General features: G+C 53.0%; 11 protein-coding genes across 11 annotated transcripts; 1 reads left to right on the forward strand and 10 right to left on the reverse strand.

Annotated features, from left to right (window-relative positions):
- Positions 1-195: 195 nt before the first annotated feature.
- On the reverse strand, positions 196-1,080 carry PHACADRAFT_85082 (uncharacterized protein; the record flags this gene model as incomplete). Its single annotated transcript, XM_007390602.1, has 4 exons — positions 196-279; positions 326-415; positions 468-920; positions 979-1,080. The coding sequence occupies 4 exons, from the start codon at positions 1,078-1,080 to the stop codon at positions 196-198; spliced, it is 729 nt and encodes a 242-aa protein (XP_007390664.1).
- A 144-nt stretch (positions 1,081-1,224) lies between these two features.
- Positions 1,225-2,240, reverse strand: PHACADRAFT_156461 (uncharacterized protein; the record flags this gene model as incomplete). Its single annotated transcript, XM_007390603.1, has 4 exons — positions 1,225-1,401; positions 1,488-1,792; positions 1,853-2,008; positions 2,165-2,240. 4 exons carry the CDS (start codon positions 2,238-2,240, stop codon positions 1,225-1,227), a joined length of 714 nt encoding a protein of 237 aa, XP_007390665.1.
- A 283-nt stretch (positions 2,241-2,523) lies between these two features.
- Positions 2,524-4,092, reverse strand: PHACADRAFT_180382 (uncharacterized protein). Its single transcript, XM_007390604.1, has 8 exons — positions 4,028-4,092; positions 3,855-3,967; positions 3,687-3,803; positions 3,489-3,632; positions 3,150-3,438; positions 2,920-3,096; positions 2,776-2,864; positions 2,524-2,724 (listed from the first exon to the last, which is right to left on the reverse strand). The coding sequence occupies exons 1-8, from the start codon at positions 4,062-4,064 to the stop codon at positions 2,698-2,700; spliced, it is 993 nt and encodes a 330-aa protein (XP_007390666.1). The 5' UTR covers positions 4,065-4,092; the 3' UTR covers positions 2,524-2,697.
- Positions 4,093-4,365: 273 nt separating this feature from the next.
- Positions 4,366-7,677, reverse strand: PHACADRAFT_247715 (uncharacterized protein). The gene is made up of 9 exons (XM_007390605.1): positions 7,584-7,677; positions 7,422-7,514; positions 7,091-7,369; positions 6,952-7,042; positions 5,896-6,899; positions 5,606-5,840; positions 5,143-5,556; positions 4,631-5,090; positions 4,366-4,573 (listed from the first exon to the last, which is right to left on the reverse strand). The coding sequence occupies exons 2-9, from the start codon at positions 7,425-7,427 to the stop codon at positions 4,462-4,464; spliced, it is 2,601 nt and encodes an 866-aa protein (XP_007390667.1). The 5' UTR covers positions 7,428-7,514; positions 7,584-7,677; the 3' UTR covers positions 4,366-4,461.
- Positions 7,678-7,784: 107 nt separating this feature from the next.
- PHACADRAFT_247720 (uncharacterized protein) lies at positions 7,785-9,858 on the reverse strand. The gene is made up of 8 exons (XM_007390606.1): positions 9,584-9,858; positions 9,397-9,525; positions 9,257-9,338; positions 9,066-9,200; positions 8,900-9,017; positions 8,480-8,847; positions 8,180-8,426; positions 7,785-8,124 (listed from the first exon to the last, which is right to left on the reverse strand). Exons 1-8 carry the CDS (start codon positions 9,804-9,806, stop codon positions 8,092-8,094), a joined length of 1,335 nt encoding a protein of 444 aa, XP_007390668.1. The 5' UTR covers positions 9,807-9,858; the 3' UTR covers positions 7,785-8,091.
- Positions 9,859-10,811: 953 nt separating this feature from the next.
- Positions 10,812-12,234, reverse strand: PHACADRAFT_111598 (uncharacterized protein). The gene is made up of 5 exons (XM_007390607.1): positions 12,056-12,234; positions 11,614-12,006; positions 11,536-11,555; positions 11,126-11,488; positions 10,812-11,063 (listed from the first exon to the last, which is right to left on the reverse strand). Exons 1-5 carry the CDS (start codon positions 12,199-12,201, stop codon positions 11,029-11,031), a joined length of 957 nt encoding a protein of 318 aa, XP_007390669.1. The 5' UTR covers positions 12,202-12,234; the 3' UTR covers positions 10,812-11,028.
- Positions 12,235-12,723: 489 nt separating this feature from the next.
- Positions 12,724-13,634, reverse strand: PHACADRAFT_247724 (uncharacterized protein). Its single transcript, XM_007390608.1, has 3 exons — positions 13,347-13,634; positions 12,962-13,296; positions 12,724-12,907 (listed from the first exon to the last, which is right to left on the reverse strand). Exons 1-3 carry the CDS (start codon positions 13,459-13,461, stop codon positions 12,728-12,730), a joined length of 630 nt encoding a protein of 209 aa, XP_007390670.1. The 5' UTR covers positions 13,462-13,634; the 3' UTR covers positions 12,724-12,727.
- Positions 13,635-13,651: 17 nt separating this feature from the next.
- Positions 13,652-14,639, forward strand: PHACADRAFT_247725 (uncharacterized protein). Its single transcript, XM_007390609.1, has 7 exons — positions 13,652-13,708; positions 13,758-13,770; positions 13,820-13,909; positions 13,973-14,029; positions 14,090-14,287; positions 14,339-14,428; positions 14,486-14,639. The coding sequence occupies exons 1-7, from the start codon at positions 13,659-13,661 to the stop codon at positions 14,537-14,539; spliced, it is 552 nt and encodes a 183-aa protein (XP_007390671.1). The 5' UTR covers positions 13,652-13,658; the 3' UTR covers positions 14,540-14,639.
- Positions 14,640-14,665: 26 nt separating this feature from the next.
- Positions 14,666-14,992, reverse strand: PHACADRAFT_156470 (uncharacterized protein; the record flags this gene model as incomplete). The annotated part of the gene is made up of 1 exon (XM_007390610.1): positions 14,666-14,992. The coding sequence occupies one exon, from the start codon at positions 14,990-14,992 to the stop codon at positions 14,666-14,668; it is 327 nt and encodes a 108-aa protein (XP_007390672.1).
- Positions 14,993-16,299: 1,307 nt separating this feature from the next.
- Positions 16,300-16,895, reverse strand: PHACADRAFT_190395 (uncharacterized protein; the record flags this gene model as incomplete). Its single annotated transcript, XM_007390611.1, has 4 exons — positions 16,300-16,328; positions 16,378-16,400; positions 16,455-16,633; positions 16,692-16,895. The coding sequence occupies 4 exons, from the start codon at positions 16,893-16,895 to the stop codon at positions 16,300-16,302; spliced, it is 435 nt and encodes a 144-aa protein (XP_007390673.1).
- A 342-nt stretch (positions 16,896-17,237) lies between these two features.
- PHACADRAFT_83951 (uncharacterized protein) lies at positions 17,238-19,108 on the reverse strand (the record flags this gene model as incomplete). The annotated part of the gene is made up of 6 exons (XM_007390612.1): positions 17,238-17,328; positions 17,381-17,469; positions 17,525-17,797; positions 17,845-17,986; positions 18,036-18,294; positions 18,358-19,108. The coding sequence occupies 6 exons, from the start codon at positions 19,106-19,108 to the stop codon at positions 17,238-17,240; spliced, it is 1,605 nt and encodes a 534-aa protein (XP_007390674.1).
- Positions 19,109-22,723: the final 3,615 nt, after the last annotated feature.

Genomic DNA, 22,723 nt, shown 5'->3' on the forward strand with positions numbered 1-22,723 from the left:
GGTGCGAGACGAACGAACAAGACTTGGGCACAGGATGACTGGAAGTGGAAGGCGGACGTTGGTTGGAGATGGTCTACATCGCATAGCGCGGTATATCCCCATACTACATCTCAACGTAAGTGTCCGAGGCTATCCGCCGTCGCACAAATTCTGTCCTGGGCGGCGAGATGAAATACTTTAATCCCTCTATTTCCCTCATTGCTTAGATCCTAGCAATTCCGCGATGTTGTCATGTTCAGCTATGCGAGCAAGCTCGGCGGCCGTCAAGTCGTCTGCGTCCTGTCGTCATATTAGACTAGTGCAGTCTAGAAAGAGTGCAAGTAACCTTGAGGGTGGTATCTGCTCCTCGTTGAAGAAGAAGACTGACCGCGGCTAAGTGCCCTCTGTCACTGGCCAAGTGTAGAGCCGTATATCCCTATGTTGATTGTCAACGTTTTGCAGTACTTTATCGTGATCAGGATTCCTACATATGTATCCCTCTCATCTAGCTGTGCATCCGGATGTGACTGTAGGAACATCTCCAGCTCCTGTGCGCCTCCAGAGACCGCAAGGGCGTGTAGAGTTCCCTGCTCTCTTTGCTCCTCGTCAACTTGCGAGACCGTGCTCACTGAGTTCCCGAGACCACTTGGGCCTCCACTCGTCTTCGAGCCTGTATCCTTGTCCCAGATATCATCGTCCTCACTTGTGTTCGAATTCTCTCGCTTCTTCTCGGCCTGCGAAGATGGGGTTTCGCCTGGTGTCCAGCCCAGCTCTGTAGCAATCTGCAGGTATCGCGCTTCGGCATCCGGCGCACGGCTGGCAAATTGCTGGCTAGTGCTGTTCCAGGCGTCCCATTTTGCTCGCCCACTGAAGTTAAGTAGGCCTGGCTGAGACGTGTTCGGTGAACGGGACACTGTGAGATACTTGAAGAGCCCATAGAGCTATCAAAGGCGAGGGAGTCAGAATCTTACGTCGAAAGAGGACGGTAAGACGTGAAACCTCTAGCTTGACAGCATTCGACACTTTCGTCAGGGAGGGCGCACTTGTGAGGTATGCAGCAGCATCATGGAACTGAGAGGAAGGCACATATTCAGACGACATGGTAGCTCTGGAGAGAGCAGGTCGCGAGGCATGGGCGGTCAAAACTTCGCGAGCTTCAACGAGACAGAACGGTGCCATGCAGTCTCTACAACGCTTTGAGAATCACGTAGTGTATGAACAGATTAGAGCACTGTCTAGAGTAGGCTATGATTGATGGAGTGTGCTCGAAGCACCAAAGAGGTCAGCCTGCGGACCGCCCATCTGCTCGCAGATTTTCGTAGCGTCAGCATGGAAGGAGTCTGGTAAGCCATCTGGCGCTCCTGGCAGCAGTATGTGGGGAAGCAGCCTTGTGTGGAAGAGTCTATGAGCAACCTGTCCGCCCTGATGGAAGAAATCTTGTTAATTCTCTCCCAAGCCAGGCGACGGCAGAAAAGACATCGCAGATTCGCATGAACACGGCGACTCACGAATTGATGAAATACGCCTCCTACTACCGCCTCCACTGCTGTGCCCTGGACCTTGTACAGGCCAATGCTCCGTGATGCTTCTCTGCCGAGCTGCAAGACATTCATCGGGTCTCCCGCAAAGGACTCGCTCTGCGTTGCGGGCGTCCACTTCATGACCTTGCCAAGTTGCCATTGAGGTCCTACAAACTCTCCAAGGACGTAGGTGTTTAGTACACGTTCCAGAATGTGTTCGTAGTCATGATGCGGCTTCAGGGCGGATGAGGAATGTACGAAGAGGAGGAGATATGACTTCAACACACGACGACCTGACGCGAGTAACGTCAGGTAAGGTGACCGTACGACCGTATAGGTATCATCCTACACACCAATAAAGCTTAACCGAGCATTATTCGTGAGTACTCCGTGCCTGTGGCTTTGGTGAGTCAATATCCGAGCAGCCAACTCCGGAGGGAATTGCAAAGGTGCAAAGACGCGGTTCAAATGTTGCGCTAGTTTTGAGGTATCGGGCAGCTCAGATATCGCTGCATCAATTGAGGTGCGCGGATGCTGCACTTGCTCAGTCTGCTGACGAGTCGCAGCATAGGACCTGTGTTGTAGTGTTCGACCTCGGGAGACCTCTCGCCTCAAGCCTGCGGACTAGTTAGAATCAAATTGAACAGACAAAGGAGTGCACAAACCATAAACTACTAACGCTGCTGGTCTCGATGTTATGCCATGTGCAATGATGCGCCCTCGGGTGAATATCTGCGACATGGGCGAGAGTCGAGACGATGAACTGGCGCGCTCACGGCGGCGACCGCCCACAAATTCTAAAGCACGTGACTCTACGCGACGGGCAGTGGCGCTCAAATCGCGAGACGCTGAGTGGGAGCCCAAATTAAAATAATCAATATAAATAATTTTCGAGAGGAACTTGAGGAAAAAAAAAAGAAGAGAAGAGAGTGTGGAAAATTACACAAAATGCCCATGCTCCTTTCAAAGCTTTTCGTTCGCAAAGAAGCATGACTCTGCGAGACCATATGGGCGGCACTCGCGCGCGCGAATCCAGCAAACACACACACTCGCACCATAAAATCATGCAAGGAGAATGACATCTTGCAGTGCACTCAAGCCGAAGTTGTACACACGATGAGGTATTAAATAGGTGCGGTATGGATATCCCTGCATATATGTCTATGGTCGAACAGCGAGAAACTAAACACGCAGCCCTCTATGCGAGACCAGCAGCCTTCATAGCCTAAATCGCAGTCAGAAAGGTTAGAAGCCAAGAAATATCACAACAACATACTTGAAGCATCGCAGAGCCAATCTTAGCTGGGCTATCTGTGACAACAGCACCGGCTTTTTGAAGAGCGGCAACTTTGTCCGAAGCAGCACCTACGCACCAGACTTCATTGTCAGACGAGTTATATGCACAAAAAATTGCACCAACCCTTGCCACCAGAAATAATAGCGCCGGCATGGCCCATGCGGCGACCGGGAGGAGCAGTGCGGCCAGCAATAAAGCCAACAACGGGTTTGGGGTTTGGTCGAGTCTTGTTATACTTCTCAAGATACTCCGCAGCCTCCTCCTCCATAGATCCACCAATCTCACCAATGAGGACGATACCTGGTAATGGAGTCAGCAGTGCGAGGGCTACAGCTTCTGGAGGATAGACCGACCTTCGGTGTTAGGATCTTCAAGGAACAGCTTGATCGCGTCGACGTGTTTGGTGCCGGGGAAGGGATCGCCGCCAATGCCGATGCATAGCGACTGGCCCAAGCCTACATCAGTAGTTTGCGCAACGGCTTCGTATGTCAAGGTGCCTGAGCGCGAGACGATGCCAATTTTGCCTGGCTTGTGGATGTGCCCAGGTTGGATACCCATCTTGCAGCCAAGGGGATTGATAACACCAGGGCAGTTGGGGCCGACGAGACGCGATTTCGATTGGCTCTTCAGCGCGTTCATCACCTACGACGGGGCGTCATTGTCTGAAGGGAGCAAGGAGCAGGCAGGCGCACCTTAATTTCATCCTGCTGAGGAATGCCTTCGGTAATGCATACAATAAGCTTGATTTCATTCTCAATTGCCTCAATGATAGCATCGGCAGCAGTGGGTGGAGGAACGTAGAGCACAGTCGCGTCGGGCTTAACTTCGCGCACAGCCTGCACAAGTCATTAGCTTGAGGCGGACCGGTAGCAACATGGATGAGCACGTGCCTCCCTGACTGAGCCAAAGACGGGGAGTCCGAGATGGGTCTGTCCAGCCTTGCTGGGTGAGACACCTCCGACCATGTTGGTACCATATTCGAGAGCTTCCTTGACGTGGAAAGTACCCTGGACATTGCGTGTTAGCTTGCGCTTACGCGGTCCTAACATGACACTGACAGTCTTTCCGGTCAATCCCTGACAGAGGACTCTTGTGTCCTTATGGATGAGGAGGTTCTGAATAGTAGCCTCGTAGTTCTGTCGCGCCGCAGATTGCGAGAATGTCCGTCGGCCTATAAAAGCGAACCCCACGAATGTTTAGACGAGGCCTGAGTATGAGCACGCAAGCTCACCAGCGTACGCTAGCGACTGTCCTGCGCGACGAAACATGATGTTAGACTAGGTAAAGTGCTGTTGGAGAGAGTGTATAGGGCCTCCGACCGCCCGCTTTAAGCCCACAGACGCGCTCCGGCAGGCTCCGGTGGAGACGAGCGAGCAGTGATGCGCATACGTGCGGTGATTCATAACAACGTGCCATCGGAGATATGGATATACGACGTATATACGACGAGCCTGGCAGCTGTGCCTAGAACGATAGACACCCCCGGCCAGATCACAGAACACGGAGTTCGAAGACTACGCGGGCGCTAGTGCGAACGAAGTGAGACGCGCCCAAGTGGTTGTCGCAACACTGCGAGCGAGCAATTATTCAACACGTCGGCACTACACTACAAAGTGGTCCAATACAGCTACAGTACTACTCTATCCTCGATTTTATATGCATCTTTCAACCGCCCAGAGTGCTCATGTTCCGTCTCCTTTCCCGCGCCTTCCGTGACGCACGGTTCAGCGATATAATTGCGTACTTCACTTTGTCGTAGTCTTTCGCATTGATCGACCTGAGGCGAATCAGCATTTAGCATGACTGGCGTCACGGGAGCCTGAGAATAGCTCACTGAGTAACATCCGAAAGGAATGCAGTCTTGGCCAGCTCAGGCACGGATGTGGGTGGAAGCTGGCGCAATACTACTGGCAGCCAAGACAAGAGCTGCGCGGACCAGAGCGCTGCGAGGACGCGGAAGATAGTGATCACCGACGATACTGCATCCTCGGGGAAGTCACCTGTGAGGCCAGAGAGCAAGCAGCCAGTCAGCTCGAGGCCCTCCTTCTCTACCACAGGCTTGATAACGGCAGCATAGATGGTAAATTTCGGAGGCGGCATCGGTGCCGGATCGAGGCAGTCGTGGGCAATGATGGTTCTAAGGACATCCAACGCTGCGAATACGATATCAGACTGAACGAGTGTCAAACCCGCCATCGCTGCGCGGAATGCAACGGGGAATGCTGGGGTCGGAAAGAAGACATCAGGAGCATAGTCAGCCATTGGGGCGATCATGCGAAGGTAGTCCTCCATCACTATGGATTGTGCGCGTTAGGACTGACTCAGTCTTGAGCGACTGCCTCTTACCGTCTGGAATTTGACTTGGTGGGGTGTTTTGCAGGATCTTGACGAGCTTGTTCGACGTCTGCTCAAAGGCTTGCTTAAAGGTGTTTCGTAGGCCTACACCCTCTTCATTTCCGAAACGGGAGATAATTTTGCCAATAATCCAGAGATAGCTGGCGTAAGCGGTCTCTTCGAAGGCAACAGACAGTCTCGCCAGTACGGCAGGAATCACAGGTAGAGCTGTTGATCCGAAGAAATTCAAAGCGTACCGAAGGAGACGAGTGACGCGTTCGCAGACGTTGTAGTCAGATCCATACTTTGCGATGAAGGGGTCGAAAAAGAGCCATGCTTCTTGACACGTATTCCGGCAGGCAGCAGGCAAGTCGTCTCCGAAAGTTTCGACGACGTTCAGCATTACTTCAAGGTTTTCAAGCCCATCTGCGGCACGGATCAGTATAGCCTCGAAAGATCGCTGAAGAGACCATACCTATGGCAGCTTTCATCTCTTGGCTGGTGGCCACCGTTTGCTTGCTTGCGGCGGTGTGTACAAGTGACAAGATGTCTAGAGAGAATTCTCGCAAGGTCTGCGCCGCTTGTTCCATAGGCATTGCTGAGATTACGAAGGCGATGGCTTCATACATCGTGGCTTTATCCTCTTGAGCGACCTTATTGCCCATCGCTTTGAGGAAGCTATGCAGTTGCGGCAGGTATTCCACCAGGTGCTGCGATGACGGGATAAGTCTAGGTGGTGTTGCCCTGCACTTAGAGGCAGCTTACCTGTTTACAGTCTTGACAAAGATACCGTAACGCCTGACCCGCAGCCGCAACAACCTCCAAATCGGCGTCCTCGAAGCCGGCTGAGATGAATTGGAGCATGTAAGGGATGTAAGTTGGATGTTTGTTGATCCATTCAGTGTAGCGGGAGACGATGAGCAAGGCGGCATAGCGGATGCGGGGGTGAGAAGGAAGTGTTGGGATGAGGTCCATAATCTTTGGAACAACCAGATCATCATTCGGGTTGACCTCCGCACCCATAGACCGCATAGAAAATAGTGGTGCCTCTACTTGCTGCCAAGAGACGTTTCCCCTTGCCATGGCCGAGGTGATGATGTCGTACGCGGCATTAAGACATACATCGGCACCAAGGACATAACAACAGTCCTTGAGAGTATCGCCCATGACATGACGGAATGATCGGAAGTCCTCCACTTCTTGGCCGGTCAAAACTTTCGCATCCGGAGGGAAGTGCAGGTGGCTAATGACGACGCTTGCGAGCTTCTTGTACTCCTCAAGAAGAAGAGGAGGTACGGACGACCTCTTGCCGATACTTTGCGCCAGACGCATCCAAAAAGGAAAGGTTATAGGGACGATATCGAGGTCGGGATATGCGGCACATTCACTAATAGCCTCAACGATGGGATAGAACGATTCAGTATGGTGGAGAAGGAGGCTGCGATACGCTTCTCCAGCTTCTGTGAGAATCTTGGTCAAGCCTCTGATTTTTTCCGGGTCATCCGCGAATTCGGTTAACTTTGGTTTCAGAGCGATAACAAGCGGAACGATTTCTTGTACAACCAGCATGTTCTCTTCAACTTCTTGGGTCTCGTGAATCAAATCGCAGATCACGGACACAGCAGCGTCAAATAGGTCGTCTGCCGCCAAAGCCTGGAAGGCGAATTGGAGCAAAGGGGTCCGTGCGACCGCTTCCGCTGGGATCTCGCCGCTAGTGAGCCAGCTACTGAGACAGTTGAAGACCTGCGTTTGGACAGCGAATGTGACACCTGCAGCGAAGGCATCAGGCGGTGTACATGCGGATTACCTTCAGCATCTTACCTTGGGCTTGAATGTACATCGACAGCAATTCAACTACAGTATCCGCATTTGCAGTGAGGATAGCTTCGGCCCTTGTCCGGTATTCATCGTCCTGAAGCATGATCAGCTTTGCGCCTTGACTAGCAACATAGGATCGCACCGTCATAGGTATTCTCGTATTACCCGTCAGCTCTTCCGGAAGTACAGTTAAGAACTGTAACAGAGTTGGGACCGTCGCAGGATTTCTCCCAAACGTGTCTATCATGTCTTGGACTGGGTTCTCCCAAGCCGGGAACTGTAGGGCCAATCCTGACAAGGCCAGACAGAGTTGCACAAGCAAAGCGCGAGGGCCTGCATAGTACTTTTCGAGCGCAGCCACCAACGTATCCCTCAAGGCAGGCAAGTTCGAGCTGTTCACCTGGTGTAAATCGTATGTAACCTAGGCGAAGGGCGTTAGTGTAAAGAGGTGTATGGCATGTGCACCCCATTACCTTCATACGAAAGGTCTGAGCAGCAAACAGTTTCGCTGGAGGTGGAGCATCGGGGGACTGAATGAGAACATTGCAGATTGACCATGCCTCAGACTAGGAAGAAGGGCGAGGGTTGGTGGTCAGAGTCTGAGGCACGTTGGACCATACGCGAAAGGTATTTACAGAGTGCTGAAAATCCTGAAGCCAGGCGTTGGCGGAGTCGAGAGCTGCCTTGTCGGGGGCGCTACTAAATACACTGAGGGCAGACAGGACCGCCTGCATGCTGTCGGCCATGATCGCGGCGCGTCGCAGACGGAGTGAACGAATGTGAAGATGGGCGCAGAAGAGAAATGCAATACGATCGAGCAAGCGCCGTCATCGCTTGGAATCACCTCTGTTTGTAGATGTTGACCAGGTATCATAAGGGTATGTACAACCAAGGCGTGCCAACATCGCTCAGCAAGAGCTACAGCCAGTAAAGAAAAATTCCGGTATCCATGGTAAGGAGTGTGGTCAAATGTTCGAAGTGCATTATAAATGCAAAATTAAAACAAAGGGTGCCGAACGTCGTCGCGGAGATGTACGATAGCAGGGATGGAACGGTGGTAAAGCACCAAGGTTGAGCGAGAATACCATAGGGTCAAGAGTCGACAACGAAGGACCAAAGGTAAATAGCAAGAGAAGGGCAAGATCAAGCACGGAGGAAACCCCTCTTCACCTTGGTCTTCATAATAAGTTATGTCAGCACGCAATCCTGTATTAGGGGCGCCACAACTTACGTTAGTCTTGTCCGGGGTTAGCGGACGACCGCTCTCAATGCGCCTCTTCTTGTCCTCGAGGTCCATGCGCTGCTTCTCGAGAGCCTCTTTCATCTCGCGATGCCTTGCGTATAGCTCCTCCTCGGACTGCTTCAACTTCGCCTCTTTCTCCTGTACCTTCTGCTGGAAGACCATCTTCATCTCAGCCTCCATCTTGGCAAGCTTGGCTTCGTGCATGACTCGCTCTTCCTGCATCCTGCTCGCAGGGCTAGGAAACCAATCATAAGCGGGGATCATATGTGGAATACGAACACAACGCACTTGATTTCCTTGAAGACAGTCTGATCCTGTACAACACCCATGCTGAGGAGTTTCTCCGTTCGCCAGTTCTCGTAGAGAACATCATTGGTGTATTCGCGGAGCTCCTCCATGTATGTCCGGACAAGCATTTGTCTCAGCTTGACGAAGTCACAGTGATCCTCGTTGTCGACCTCAACTACACCCCATGGGTATGCACGACCGCGCACTTCACGACCATCAGGCGTCTTTACCAGGCGGTCGGAGCCGACAACGGCAAATGGGATCTTGCCCGCAATCTCTTCAGCTTCGGCAAGGGCTTCCTCATCCTCGTTCTCGTACGTCGGCGCTTGGAAGATATGGATGTTGTGGTGCGCGATGTCAGCCAGGATCTGTTGGAAGTAAATTTTCAGTTATAAAGGAGGAAGTTCCCCATCAACTTACGCGAGCTTTGAAGTCGGCAACCTCGTCGTCCGTCAGGGTGTCTGCCTTGGCAATAATAGGAATAAGGTTAACCTTGGTGTGGAGCTGACGCATGAACTCCACGTCGATGGGCTTCAGCCTGTTGTGCGCGTGAATAGAGGGCTAACCGCATACAAGGTGGACTTACGAATGCCCCGTGGGTTGTATGAAATAGAGGCATGCGTGCACGCGATTGTCGACGATTTTCTGCCGGTTCACACGGTTCTCCTGCTCCAAATATAAGTCGAAACGGGACTCAATGTTATCCACAATGGGTTTCCAACTGATTTACGGACGGTGCGATTAGAAAAGTGGAATTAGGATGGGAAACTCGCCTACCTGTCCTCATTGTTAACGAAGTCGCCGAAACCAGGCGTATCAACGACAGTGAGACGAAGACGGACTCCGTTCTCCTCGATGTCTGTTAGAATGAGAATCAGTGACGGCAATGCAATGTCTTCTGTACAGGATATACTCACCTGCACTGATGCTCTCAATCGCGACAGTCTGCGGACGTTCTGCGCTCGGTGGTAAAGGCTCCTTGGGAGGGTACAGTCGTGTATTGAAGAGAGTGTTAATGAGCGTTGATTTGCCAAGGCCGGACTCGCCTACGATGGGGACGTGCCAGGTCAGCGTGCCACTATGGTACGTGACGACGACACTTACCGACAACCATAGCAGTGAACTGGAAGCCCTTCCTTACACTCTTCCTGTGCACCTGGTTCGGAAGGTTGGCAAAACCGACATAACCGTTAAGCTTTTTGCGGATAATGGGTGTAGAGCCGGATTCGGAGGGCTGGGCAAGAGACGGGCTCGAGCCGTTCGCCCTGCTCGCGCCGTTGGCAGTGAACGAGTCACCGTTGGCGGTCGAAACGTATGAGTCAGTCATGAAAATTAGGGGACTGAAAGACGACGAGAAGAAGATAAGGTGAGGAGCCCTTCGTTCACGCCAGCAGGAAGAACGAGAGTGGGATGAAGTTGAAGAGAATGCGAGTGCAGGCGTCCGAGTTGTTTACCGTTGCTTGTCACTACGCCTATCTTGGTCTAGACGACCAACTGATTCTGTTCAGACTCAAGTAGTGCGAAACCAAGGAAAATAGTATTAACCTCTAGTGCGAACGCAATATCTGCCTCGGCCACAACCATCATGTAGAAATACACCGCTGCCGGGGTATACGCTAAGAGACAAGTTCGAGGTGGAACAGACGCTGCTCCAGCGTGCGCGCGACGCCACGCTTCTGGCCTCCAGGCCAATACTTATGCGTAAGTTATCCCAGTGCGACTGGCGTTCTGCTGTCAACCTCTCAAGGTGGCTCAGTCAGGCATAATTCTCGTTATGAGAATAAGTTATTCACCGTACAGGTCCTCGTCTTCACTGTGCTAGTGGCTCGCAGCCGCGGAGGAGTCGATGACCTTGTCGACATCCATTTCAGGATAATAGCTCCATACTGACGATGCAGGCGACGAGTACACGTCCGGCGTAGAACACCCGCTCTCTGAGGAAGAGTCTGAAGAGCCACTCGAAGAGTAGTCGCCGCCCGCTTCGTCGGGGGCCGTACCTCGTATCTCCATGAGACGGATACCGAAAAGGTCAGTACGGAGTCTCTGCGTCTTGGTGCGGCGTATCTTCACTCGTAGTGGACGTCCTGCTTTACTTGGCATCGAGGGCGCTGCATTTGGTGTGTAAATCGTGCGACCGCAGTGGACGAACGGAGTAGCCCAGCTTCTCGTACTCGACAGCCGCTGGGGAGTGGCTATCGAGTTATCGCCCTCCAGGAGTTGAGTCGTCTCAGCCGATGTTCCCTGCCTAGTCCGAAGATGCTCGTCCATAAGACCAGTGGTCGAGATCAACCATGAGGTACTCATGTTCGTACAAGGAGTAGTAGTGATGAAGGGAGTGGAGATGGTAAACAATATCACAAGTAGGGTGTCACCTCTTAAAGTGACATCAGCCTTGCAAAAAGAAGCATCTATGTGTCTGTGGCCTGGTCGTACAAAGGCCACCACTTTACAAAGGGCGCGCTTTAGTGATGAGACATTGCTCACAAAACACTCGAGTTTTCTGTGGCCACCTTTTGTTTGGTAGTGCGTTTAGTTTTACATGATATATCCTAATCATCCCGCTTCAACAGCTTGAAACCGAAGACTAGAATTGTGGCGGTGATTTGTTAATAAGGGGAAGGGGAAGGGAAGAGTAACGCCACTCACCGTCTGATCTAGAGTAATGTCCAGTAACATCGAGATCGAACTTGCCACGGGGGATGTCGTCCATGTCTAGGTCGGCAGTGAGAACGCCTTCCTGTCCCAGCAATGGACCCGCCAAGGTCGTTCCAAGGGGGCTAACAATAACACTGCCTCCTGCAATCATCACATTGGACCCAACCCGATCGTTTGCGTTGGCAACAGCATGTCCTTCAGGGTAATCCTTTTCTTCAGCGTATTGACACGCTGAGAGAACAAAGCAGCGTCCTTCGAGAGCAATGTGGTGAACTGTGTGCTGCCAGACAGGACGGCCGTCGACCGTTGGTGCACAGTAGATCTGGGTTCCCTGGGAGTAATAGAATGTGCGAACTGCGGGAATGGGTGGGCAAGCAAATAGTATAAACAGAACCACGTACGCAAAGGCATATAGTTCTCCCTGCAGCAGCTCAGCGCTCAGCAATGATACGCGACGATAGCATGAAAAAAAAACTTGCCAGCAGATAGTAGCTGATACTTTGGCTTTCACAGCGTGTCCTTCACCTCTCGGGTTGAATGTAGCCTGATACACCGGTAGAGTCGTCTCATCTCCTTGCCCCCAGATAATCCTTTCCATCGCAGTAGGTACCAGTTTGCGATGCTTGGCAATATAACCCTGGATGGGGTCCACAAAGATTGCCGTGCAGTAGAGTGTGCCCAAGTCCCGTTCAATCGCTCCTACTACTAGAAAGACACTGGTCTCCCGGCTGACAGCTTCCATCCGCGCCACGGCATCTGAGCTGGGAACCTCTATCGCAGCGTTGTAGTACCTCAGGAATTCGTCTCTGCCCTCAGGGGTGCGGTCGCCGACGCAAGCGCCGAATGAGCTGAACTTTGGATAACCACCTATACTACGACGTGGGTTAGTATGGCACACCTGGGGACAACAGAAAAACTCACAAAGCCTCAGGAAACACCGCAAGCTGCGAACCCTCCTGCGCAGCCTGACGCGTGAAATGGTCAAGCTTGTCGAGCGTAGCAGATAGAGAGTACTGCGCCGAGCATGTCTGTACAACAGATGCACGAATGACGTTCTTTCCCGACATCTTGTTGCTGAAGGCTGCGTGTGCAGATAAGTCCTTCACCAGCTGCTGCTGCTTCTCAGAACTCAGTATTTGAGGTTCCCGATGCTGATATCTTATCGGCCAGCTGGGACCGCGGTAAAATCATATGACAAGCAGTATTGCAATCCTGAGCAAGCATGCATAAGATTAGTCTCACCCTCGAATCTCGATCGTGAGCGGTTTGAGCACGTGCACTCTACAATATATAGTTTATAAATAACTTAAATATTATCACATCACGTGATCGAGCGCCGTCACGCACGATTGCGGACCTTTTCACCCTCTTCTTCAGGGCGCACTCAGCAAAATGACTTTTGAGGCATCGGACAATCCATAACATCAGCTGCAGAAAACTGATGCGTTGCTGCTACAGAAAGAAGACAATATTTAAAACAATTTGCCCTCCGCGAATCCACGGGCGCTTGATCCCTTGCGACAATATTTTGCATCAACATAAGCACGGGATAGGTCTATCTTAGACTGATAGCATACTAAGCGGCGAGGGCAACTATATCGTGTTCACAGCGGATGAGTCAACAGGACGCGTTGGAAGCCATTCTTGTGGGAAGTCTTTGATAGAGGGGCGGTTTCCTCCCCGCCTCATATGGCCACCCTTCTTAGCTTTCCTAGCCCTAGCCTCAAGATGCCGCATGTCGAGAGGGACGTCGGAGAACGTGTCCTTTGTACTCTATTCGAAGATAAGATTGTGAGCTCGCGATACCGGTGACAAATGCTGACTCACGTTGGCCTCCGCAATCAGTCTATCTAGAGCATCGCTCGCCCACTTCAGGTTCATTGCGGGCTCGGGGAAGTCCTCGCAGGAGATTTTGATGTAGCCGTGTTCCGCACTATCTTCCGCATGACCAACACCAGAATCCTTGGGTGCCTCAGGTGACCATCGGGGTCCTGCAAGCAGCTTGAACTTATGGATGGCCGCCTCGCCCTTGAGAGGCAGTCGCGAGATGGGCACAACTATGACCCTCTTACGTGTCGCTGGATGCTCTTCACCACCATACGATATGGAGCGGATGACCAGTGGCTGTGACGGTGGTGGTGGGACGAAAGGTTTTCGGAAAGCTGTAGCACATAAGTTCACAGTCTTCCAACACACCGTGCTAGCAACTCACCCACAAGCTGAGGAAGTTCGTGCTCAATGAGACGCATGTAGTAAAGGATCCTACGATGTTGCCTGAACCTCATGTGCACGACCGAGGTGTTGTCCGGTATGTCATTCGGATCCATGTCGTCCTCGAGGATGGCAGCATCCTTGGTATCCACGTATGCCGGTTTTTTGGGGCGACGTATGCCGAAGACAGCAGAAGTAGCATGGATATGTCTAGCAAAGGCGCGCTGGTGTACAGCTGCACGACATGTCGCCACCAAGCCAAACATTACGGTCGGAGGGAGTTTCTCGGAGTAAGGATGGCGGTTAGCCAACGATGGACGGCGGGCGTCAACACGTGGGCAAAGCCGACAGATACCACTTTCGGTAAGGTTGGCACCTGTCCAAAGCTCACAGCTTACTCTTTTGTGTATAGCATACCAATGGTCGTAAGTCGCGTCGACATCGACAAATGGGTGTTTCTTAAGGAGATCCCAGAAGCTCTGTCTCGAAATCAAAGCTGAGCTCGAGAACGTGACAGATCTCGCTCCAGCGTCGGATAAGGTGACCTTTGAGTATTTCTTCCAGGTAGGTGCAAGACTGTGCCACTATGTCCTATAAGATCACATGTTCCTTATATCTCTGCCTTAGGTGAAATGCAATAGCTGTCACGAAGTTCACCCGAAGTTCGTCGGGGTCAACCGCGAGGTACGCGGTCGTGACCAATTTCGATTTAAGTCGCCCTTGCCCATGCTAGCAATATTGCAGGACAAGACAGAGGTGTCGGGTGGCAAGAATGCTACCGCAAATTTCGTTTGGCGTTGTGGATGGTGCAAACGCGAGAGTTCGGCCAAATTCGACGAGAAGTCACCAACCATTCCATATTCCGCAGATGCGAATGGCCAGTTTGCACCCATCCTAACCATCGAGTGCAGAGGCCTTGAGTTCGTCGGATTTGATCCAAGGGTGCGTCTCCCCCATGGGTCATGTCATCATATTTCACCAAGTCGCCTGCAGGGTATCTGGCGATGCGTTGGCCTCGAATCCGGCACCACTTTCCCCGAGGTTGATCTCAGCGACGGCGAATGGGTAGATTACGATGAAAAGGTCTATATTTATTACAACCCTACCATGTCTTGAGTGTGCTGACGCGACCTTATCTAGACCGAATTACCTGTCGGGGTATCTGCCATCGAAAGTAGGTGGCGCAGAGCTTGAGTAACTAGTAATTCTGCAGTGTCAATGTTTAGTTATGTCCCTCCTTTAAGCTCACCACAACCAACATGTATATTGAAGCATGCAATCCAATGATGTATCCAATGTAGTACAAGAGAAATCACGGATTCATGGCCCGCGATCATGATTGGTATCCGCGGGGAAATCGGTCTGGTGAGTTGGACTGCACCTTGCATGTGCATGCGGGATGCAGCTCGTGGTGGAGCTATCGTGAGGCCGTGCCACTGAGGCAGCCCCTGGGGTTGGTTGCCTCTCTCCTTCGACCGCAACACCATTTGATCCTGTATGACCGATCGCCCTGCGGACGCTTCTGGCGGTACGAGAAGCCTGTCTCTTCCCAGCGGAGACGGTCCGTGCTTGCTTCTTCTTCAGCTTTGTCAAATGCTCGATGCTGGACAGAAGCTCAGCGTCGTATTCGCAAGATACCCAAGACATACACACCCCCATAGGGCTAACTCTGCTCTGCTAATGTGGACCTTGTCCATGTCTACCCCACGTTCTTCCAATACAGAAAGGAAGTGGCGGAAATGCTTAGATTATTCCTTAGTCCACCTCTTGCAGGCTCAAAATTGTAATGCTTACCTGCGTGGATGTCCTAAAATACGAAGGTCGATGCGATTGGTTGTAATGTGATAGGATGGCTTCGTACCTGTAATGCCCTGACAAGGGCGACAACTTGTGTATCATCCCCTCATGCACGGAAATGAGTCCCGCAGACGTGACCAGGCCTCCACCTAGAAGGGACGAATGTTGAAACATTCCCGGTGCTAGAAGAGCTCGTAAGACACTGTTCTGGTGTAAACTACGCAATACCCACTCTTGATACCGACGAAGATGTTGACTTGTGGGCAATTGGCGCAGTCAATGAATATTTGATACGACAACAAGATAAGTCGAACGACCAACAATGTTTATCCTCGACCCCATGACCTCACATGAATGGCAACACATCGTATCGCGAGAAAATACTCACCGAGACGTATATCCAAGTGTCCTTCTGTATAGTCGCACGCAGCAGACGCTCCAGAAGTCCCCGAGGGGTAAAGTTCCGCCATAGCCATCGCTTGATACTGTTTGATATCTTTCTCGGCTCTGTCGGTAGATAGTAATGCAATGTTGTATTCGGATCCTCAGACGGCTGAGAGCCAGGGGTACGAATGCCTGCGTCTGTTTGGTCAGTACTGATATCGCCATCTTCAGGAATTGGTATGATGCCTCCGCCGCGTCCAGCATCTTTCCACCGCCCTGGACTTGTGTCAACGAGCTCCCCGGTCCTTGCCCATCGCAGCTTCCCGTCGTTGTCAATCTGTGCCAAGTAGTTGAGCCCTGTTCCCACAGCATTAGCAGTCCCGTAGCCAAAATATATGGGGAAGAGACTCACGTTGCGCTGGGCTGAGATACCTGTGCGTTTCATCTTTTAGCATCAATTAAGGGGAAAGCCACGCCATGGCTTACGCAATGCGCTGTGATAAAATTAAAAATAGAATAAATACCCGCCGTAAGCCGCGTCGCTCAAGAAGAACAAGTCAAGTCAATGCACCTCCCGTTCCAGTTGTTCTCGCGGGCATTCTTTCAGCGATAGGGATCTTCCCCCTCCGCGGTCTAACCTGCAAAGGATGTCAACAGATCCAAGTATGATGAAGACAAATACATACCAGTAGAAAAAGTTCTCTTTCGTGTCTTCCTGCTGCCAACGCCTGTGGTAATACTAATAGACCCGTCAATTTTATTTATTCGGAGGGCTACTCCTCGTGTCCATGACAGACCTTCACTGTGTGGCGCATTCAGTTCGAGGAACTAAATTCAAAAGGGTTCCTTACGATTTGAACCGTAGCGATGCTTCCTGCGCATAGCTGTAGTGGTATCATATCTCACAGCATGGTGTTGCTCTGCTTACCCGTCGATGAGCTCCAACCAATGCTGTGTTTCGAGGAACTTCCTTGCTGCACTGTCGTCTTGGACGCCGCTATCGGCGAGTATTCGATTACCGTCTTGTAGCCTCATAGCAAGGAATATTGCTCGCCGCCAGCGCTCTTTAGCCGTGTTCTTGCCTTGCAGGGCAGCATTTCTGTCGACCTGTGATACCCGGCAGTGGCGTGAGACCTCACCATTCTAAATCGTCCGTGGTGCGTACCTGGAAACGTGCATGGGTAATCAAATCGGTCCACAGAAAGTCTGTGCCCAAATATGCCTTCCGCCTCTTGGCCCTCCATGCGCGCTGGATCCTGATGGCAGCATTCTCTCGCGCGAGTGTTTCGATTTCTGAGTCGGTGAGAGTCGGTTTGTGATAGCTGTGTACAGAGTCTTTGACAGCCTGAACGGCTTTGACAGGGCTCATGCGAGCTGGCTGGGGTCGAGTTGTAGGTGTGGCATCACGACGTATGCGCAGGTTGGAGAGCTTGTTTATGAGCAGTGATCAAAGCTGGCACGCGTCGAGAGTCGCCTGATGATGTCATTGGGTGCGCGGTTACTGGTTACCGAGCGGCTTTTGGTACGTATCGAGTGCCCGCGTCGATGTAGACCATGATATATGATAAAACGGATCTGTGCATTAAAAAAGATACAGTTGTATAGCCTAGTAGGATATCTGCGGTGGAATGCGTGCGTATAATCTCAACATGTGGTATGAAGCATGGTATAAAACAAGACGCCCGGAAGAAAACATGGTGGTCCGTAAGCTCTACTTGAAACCAATGAATGCCCACTCCGGTGGGAGCTCAAGGTATGGGTGAAGCCGTAATTCTGCAGCGGTCGGGCGTTCGTCGGGATTCCTGGCAACGAACGAGTCAGCACCATTCACGGAGCCGGTAATATCCGACTCACATCGCGAAGCATTTCTTGCGGAAATCGTCAGCGAGCGAAGACAACGCGATATCTTTGGGGACAGGAGGTCCCTGCTTGGTTTGATACAACTAAAAAGCGTCAGGATCCGATATACCTACACCCAGATTCGTCGTTCGAACTTACTTGAAGGAGGACAGCCATCGCTTCTTTCCCGCTCCACGGGCGTTGCCCCGTCCACATCTCGAAGACCACGCAGCCAACGCTCCAAATGTCGATCTTGGAGTTATATCCCTTTTTGTTCGCGTCGATAACCTCAGGGGCCATCCAGAAGACAGTACCCTGCATCGAAGTGTAGGCACCTGCATTCTCGATGTCGTCTGTACGCTTTGCAATACCGAAGTCCGAGATTTTGCATATACCGCTCGTCTCGACGAGGATGTTGTCCGCTTTCATGTCCTAGCGACCGATCAGTCATGCTTTATGTCTACTTCCGACACACGTACTCGATGCAATATTCCTTTGGAGTGGAGATATTCGAGACCGCTGAGGATCTGACCGGTGAACGACTTGGTCACATCCTCGTCGAACTTGCCATGCTTCCGCAAACAGCTCGCAATTGAGCCACCGGGAACATATTCCAAGAAGCTAAGATCTCAATCAGCCCCGGGAGCATCCGTACCGTAGGATCACTTACATGCTCAAGAACGTTGGCGTCTCTTCGAATCCAAGGTACTGGACAATGTTCGGGTGATCGAGATCTTTCAACGTCTCGGACTCGAGCTTCAAAGCTTCGACGACTGAAACCTGGCGAGAATCGTTCTTGTCGCTGGCAGTTCGCGGTATCTCGACCTGCTTGACGGCAATCATCTCACCGGTTGTGGCGTTAAGAGCTAGGTACACTTTGCCGTATGTGCCCTTTCCGATAAGCTCACCACGAACCCAACGGAATATGGCTATTTCTTAGTCAGCTCAGACAAGCATCGATCAGGCACCGAGGGACTTACGTTTCACAGAACCAGGAGAAGTGTCGCTAGCAGAAGGTATCGGCTGCAACCGCTGAGCTTGATCGTGCGTTGGAACTTCTTCAAGTCGACTGCCCCAGAGTTTCGTGTTTCGTTTTCGTAACGCTGCACCTGGTCCGTTGTTGGCCGGTTCCATGTACGAAGTGCGGTCGATGCGCCTGCGCTCTGCAGCGACTACGCGGATCGACTTCTTGTGACGAGAACGCCTCTCCGCCGCCGGGAGTGGAACGTGGTCGGCTGTTGCTGACGTTGGCGAGGTGCCACCAGACGGTGCATCGATGACGGGCTCGTCGACATTGTGTTCGGGGAAGTACTCCTGTAAGCGCTCCAAGACCTCCTCTGGAGGGGGACGCGGCGCCCAAGTGACATCGAAGTTGTCGTCGAATCTGCTTGTCCGCTGGTCCTTCAAGCTCCTGCCGTTGATCGCGTTGCTTCGCCCTATCCTGCGGGTAGGAGGCGATTCAGGGATATAACCAGGAGGTGGAGGGAAGTTCGAGGGCGGTTGTCGCGAATTGTCACGGGGGAGGGAAGACGGGCGAGATGATGGAGAGCTGTCGGTGTCGATGGGCGGGAGGACAGGACGTGAGCCATTCAAGGCCTTCGGCGGCGCTTTCGCCCAGATTGTTCCAGACTCGCTATCCGAATCATCGGAGGGTACCGAGCTGTGACCAGCAGACGATACAGTGCTTGATATTAACCGGTCGTCGAAAGATCCATTGGCTTCGGACGAGCTGAAGTTGGTCATACCGTACACTGGTCGTGGGATCAGAGTGTTCGAGCCAGAGCCACTGCCGGACGAAGAACCAGTCTCCAACATGCGTACTATGTTCCTGTATTCGTCGCGTCGGGCAGTGTTCTCAGAAGACGATGGTGTATCATCCTCCTTAACAGGGAGCGAGGAAAGGGTACGCTGTACCTGAAGGCTCTCAGGTTTGGGATCGAGCGGACTACGAGGTGGAGTCCGCTGTACTCGCAACAGGGTGGTAGATTCCGCGGAGCCAAGAGCGTCCGCATTAGGACGCTCATGTCGTGAATGAGAAGGGATTGGCCTTGGGCCGAAATTAGTCCCGGAGTAGTAGTACTCGTCACGGTGCGAAGTCCCTGTGCCTTGGGGAGAAGGACGATGCTGAGGCGTCTCCGGTGAGAAGTCACCACCGTTCGGCGACTGCAGGGTACGGGTGGAACGATACGGCGCAGTCGTAGGGGCATTTCCATTTGAAGAGTGCGGTCTTGGACAGGGCTCTTGCGAAGAGGATGATGGTGCGAACAAGTTGTTGTTGCCACTTTGCTGTGGTAGTGACGGGACAGCTGAACCAGCCGGCCGAGGCGGAGGTTGCGTGTAGGCCGATGAGCTCGGTGACAGGGCGGAAGGTCGCTGAATGTCGAATGATTTCATAACACTCATGTCGTGTAGAGGAGAGTCGTGGTATGAAGAGGAGATACTCTCGGTGTGATTAGAACTGCTTGTGTTCGGTTGGTCAACAGCAGTAGAGTTGCTCGAAGATCCCGGCTTCAAAGGCAAAGGGATACCATTACCTCGAGACCTCCCCGACGACATCCCGGCATGGGCCTTGTACTGTCCACGCATGTCACCCGTGCTCTTCATTAGCCGGCTGGCAAACGGAGGCGGAGGCGGAGACTGAGGGGCAGGGACCGGCTCGGCTTTGCTACCACTCTGGGGGCCTTTGTACGAGATGAGGTAAGACGCAGGAACAGCCTTTCCGGCCTGTCGCTTGCTACGTTCTCTTGTCTCACCAGGACCTGGCGGCGGGGGCGGCGGACGAGGAGGCATAGGTAAGTTGAGGGCGGGAAAGCCCTGGTGGCGAGACGGCGAAGGGCGAGATTCTTGTGGCGTTGTGGGGCGCTCCTTCTTGTAACTGCTTGAAAATACGTTATGGGGCACCAACGTCCATTCGCCACGCCGTCGCTCCGAGTCGCCAGTGTCATGGTGCGTGGCCTTACCCCGTCGCATTGTCGGCTGGCCCTCCCGGCGACGCTGCCTCTCTCGTTCCTCCTTCTCTTTCTCTTCTTGTTCGCGACGGCGCCATCGATCCTGATCCGCACCAAAATCAATGAGCTGCTTTGGGCGCTCACGGTCTAGCGCAACATCAGATCCTGAGCGGCCGTGCGTAGCCCAGACGGGCTGTTGGAAGCCATCCTGAGATCTACTCACGTCCGGAGATGTTGATGTTAAAGGTGGAGTTGGGAGTACGCCACCACGGTTCCAGTCCGGCCGGAGGGCAAGACCATCTTGTGGCACCCTGGCACGATCAGGGGATATCAAGCCACCGGGCGACAGAGGTCGGCCAGAGCTATTACCACCTGGTGACCTTGGACGTGGAGGCAAGGGTTGACGAGGAGCCGTTGGCTGCAGAGGCAGAGCACGTACTGCGGGCCGTCGCGGTTCACGTTCAGCGTGATCCAGGTCGTCCGAAACTGATGCTTCATAACCTGCTGCCGGATCAGGGGGAATGCGTTCACTCGTAGAGGACATACTGCCTCGTCTCGACCTTGACCTCCTGCGTGGACGCAACGGCGGGTAACTGTGCTGCGGGACAACGGGAGGGGTGATCGTGTGTACCGGAGGGGAATATTGGCTAACTTCGAGGGGGACCGTGGGTTCGTGTACGGCAGCATGCGAGTGCGATACTAGGAGTTTTATGGACCCCCGCTCATCACCGCGGTCGCGGTATAGCCCCAGCAGCTGTTCGTCTGTCAAGGAGTCGCCAATTGCGAACCTGCCAATTTCTGTACGATAGATAGAATAACGCTTCTGGTCATCGTCCGGGATCTGCAGCTGTGAATGTGATTGATGAGCTGTCGTCGAGGGAGAAGTGTGATTACAACACACCTTCGTGAATATCCTCTCCCTAATGAACGCAGCATCGTTTGCTCCACTTACGTCCACCGTCACCAAATGCTCAGCATCAGTCGTAACAAGCAGTGTTACCCGCTCCAACGGACTGGCTCGGCTCCCGCTGTGCCCACTTTGCTGGGCAGTGAACGATTCGGCGATGGACACCGTTGGTGACTTGAAACAATGTCAGCCTGCTTCTACACGGTGAGACGAATCACGAAAGTACGCACCGTCGCGGGCCTTGTCGTATTCGACGATCTCCTTGCATGTCCCGGCCGATTGAATCTAAGCCTAGTAAACATTCCTCCTGGCCGCGAAGTGGCACTAGGGGGAGTGATGTCGCTGCCATCAGGATACGGGACGATGACAGGCTCTTGTCGCAGTGTGCCTTCATTAGAGAGGTCCTCTGAGTGGTTGCTCTGGCCAGGAGTGCTCGGCGGAGGAGTGGACTCAAACGCTCTAGAGCTTGTACTAGACGGCGAAGAAAGCGCAGGGTTGGACGGATTAGACCGAGAGGAGGGATATGGCCGCGAGACTTCCGAGAGGTTTGTAGTCAGCGGTGGGGGGTACTGAGACTGAGGCACGCGTGGTCTGTCCGTAAAGGAGGGGGTGGACATGCTGGCCAGGCCTGCTGGTTGGCAGTCGAAGGGATTGTGAATGATATGCTCCTCATCGCTGCTGCTGCTTGAGTCCGGGCCAGGATTATTGACGACCAGGATACGAGGGCGAGTCTTACGGGGCTTAGATGTCGATGATTTTACTTCGTCAGACATGGCGACGGTGATCTGGACGCAGGTGACAATGCAAGCTGCGGGAACGAAGAATGGCGTGAAGCCGTCGTCGGACGGGAAGGGAAGAGAGACGAGAGACGACAGGGGGCGGCTTCGACCTTCGAAAGCGGCCCTCGAGAGGAGGGGTTCGAGCGGAGCAGGTGGTCGAGATGGCGAAGAGATGGAAAGGCCGCAGGAGGAGTGGGACAGAGGAGTCGGCCAACGCGACGAGACGACGCCCAAAGCAGACGAAAGGGCGTGGGGGCGCTTAAGGTAGAGGTGCCGACGGATGCACGTTACTACCGACCCTCTGGCACTCCGACGACGGCCTCCGTTTGCTCTCCGGGATGGTTTGTGCCCCCATCGGCCCATCGAAAGCGTTCATATCGCTCTCATCGTTCGAATCGAATCCTCCCGACTTCATATCCACCCTGTATCGCACGGTCAAGAATGGTGCGAGTCCGCGCCTATCATCTACATGCCATGGCCACGGTGCGACGCCTCGCCCCCGCTCGTGGATGCCTCAAGGCCGCCAGCTCCAATGTGCAGCGGTATAGTCTCCAGCCTCCTCTTGCCTCTTCTTTCCGTCCGGTCCCAGACCGGGCAGCATCTCAGCCTCGACAGCTTTCCGTTCTCTCCGGTGTCCCAAGGGCCCTCTGTTCCCCACGCGTCGAACACTGTCGTGTGCCGCTCTCTCGGCTTTGCAGTCACAAGGCGACACGCCAGAGCTTTT

Source organism: Phanerochaete carnosa (genome assembly GCF_000300595.1).
Source record: "Phanerochaete carnosa HHB-10118-sp unplaced genomic scaffold PHACAscaffold_1, whole genome shotgun sequence".
NCBI lineage: Eukaryota > Fungi > Basidiomycota > Agaricomycetes > Polyporales > Phanerochaetaceae > Phanerochaete > Phanerochaete carnosa.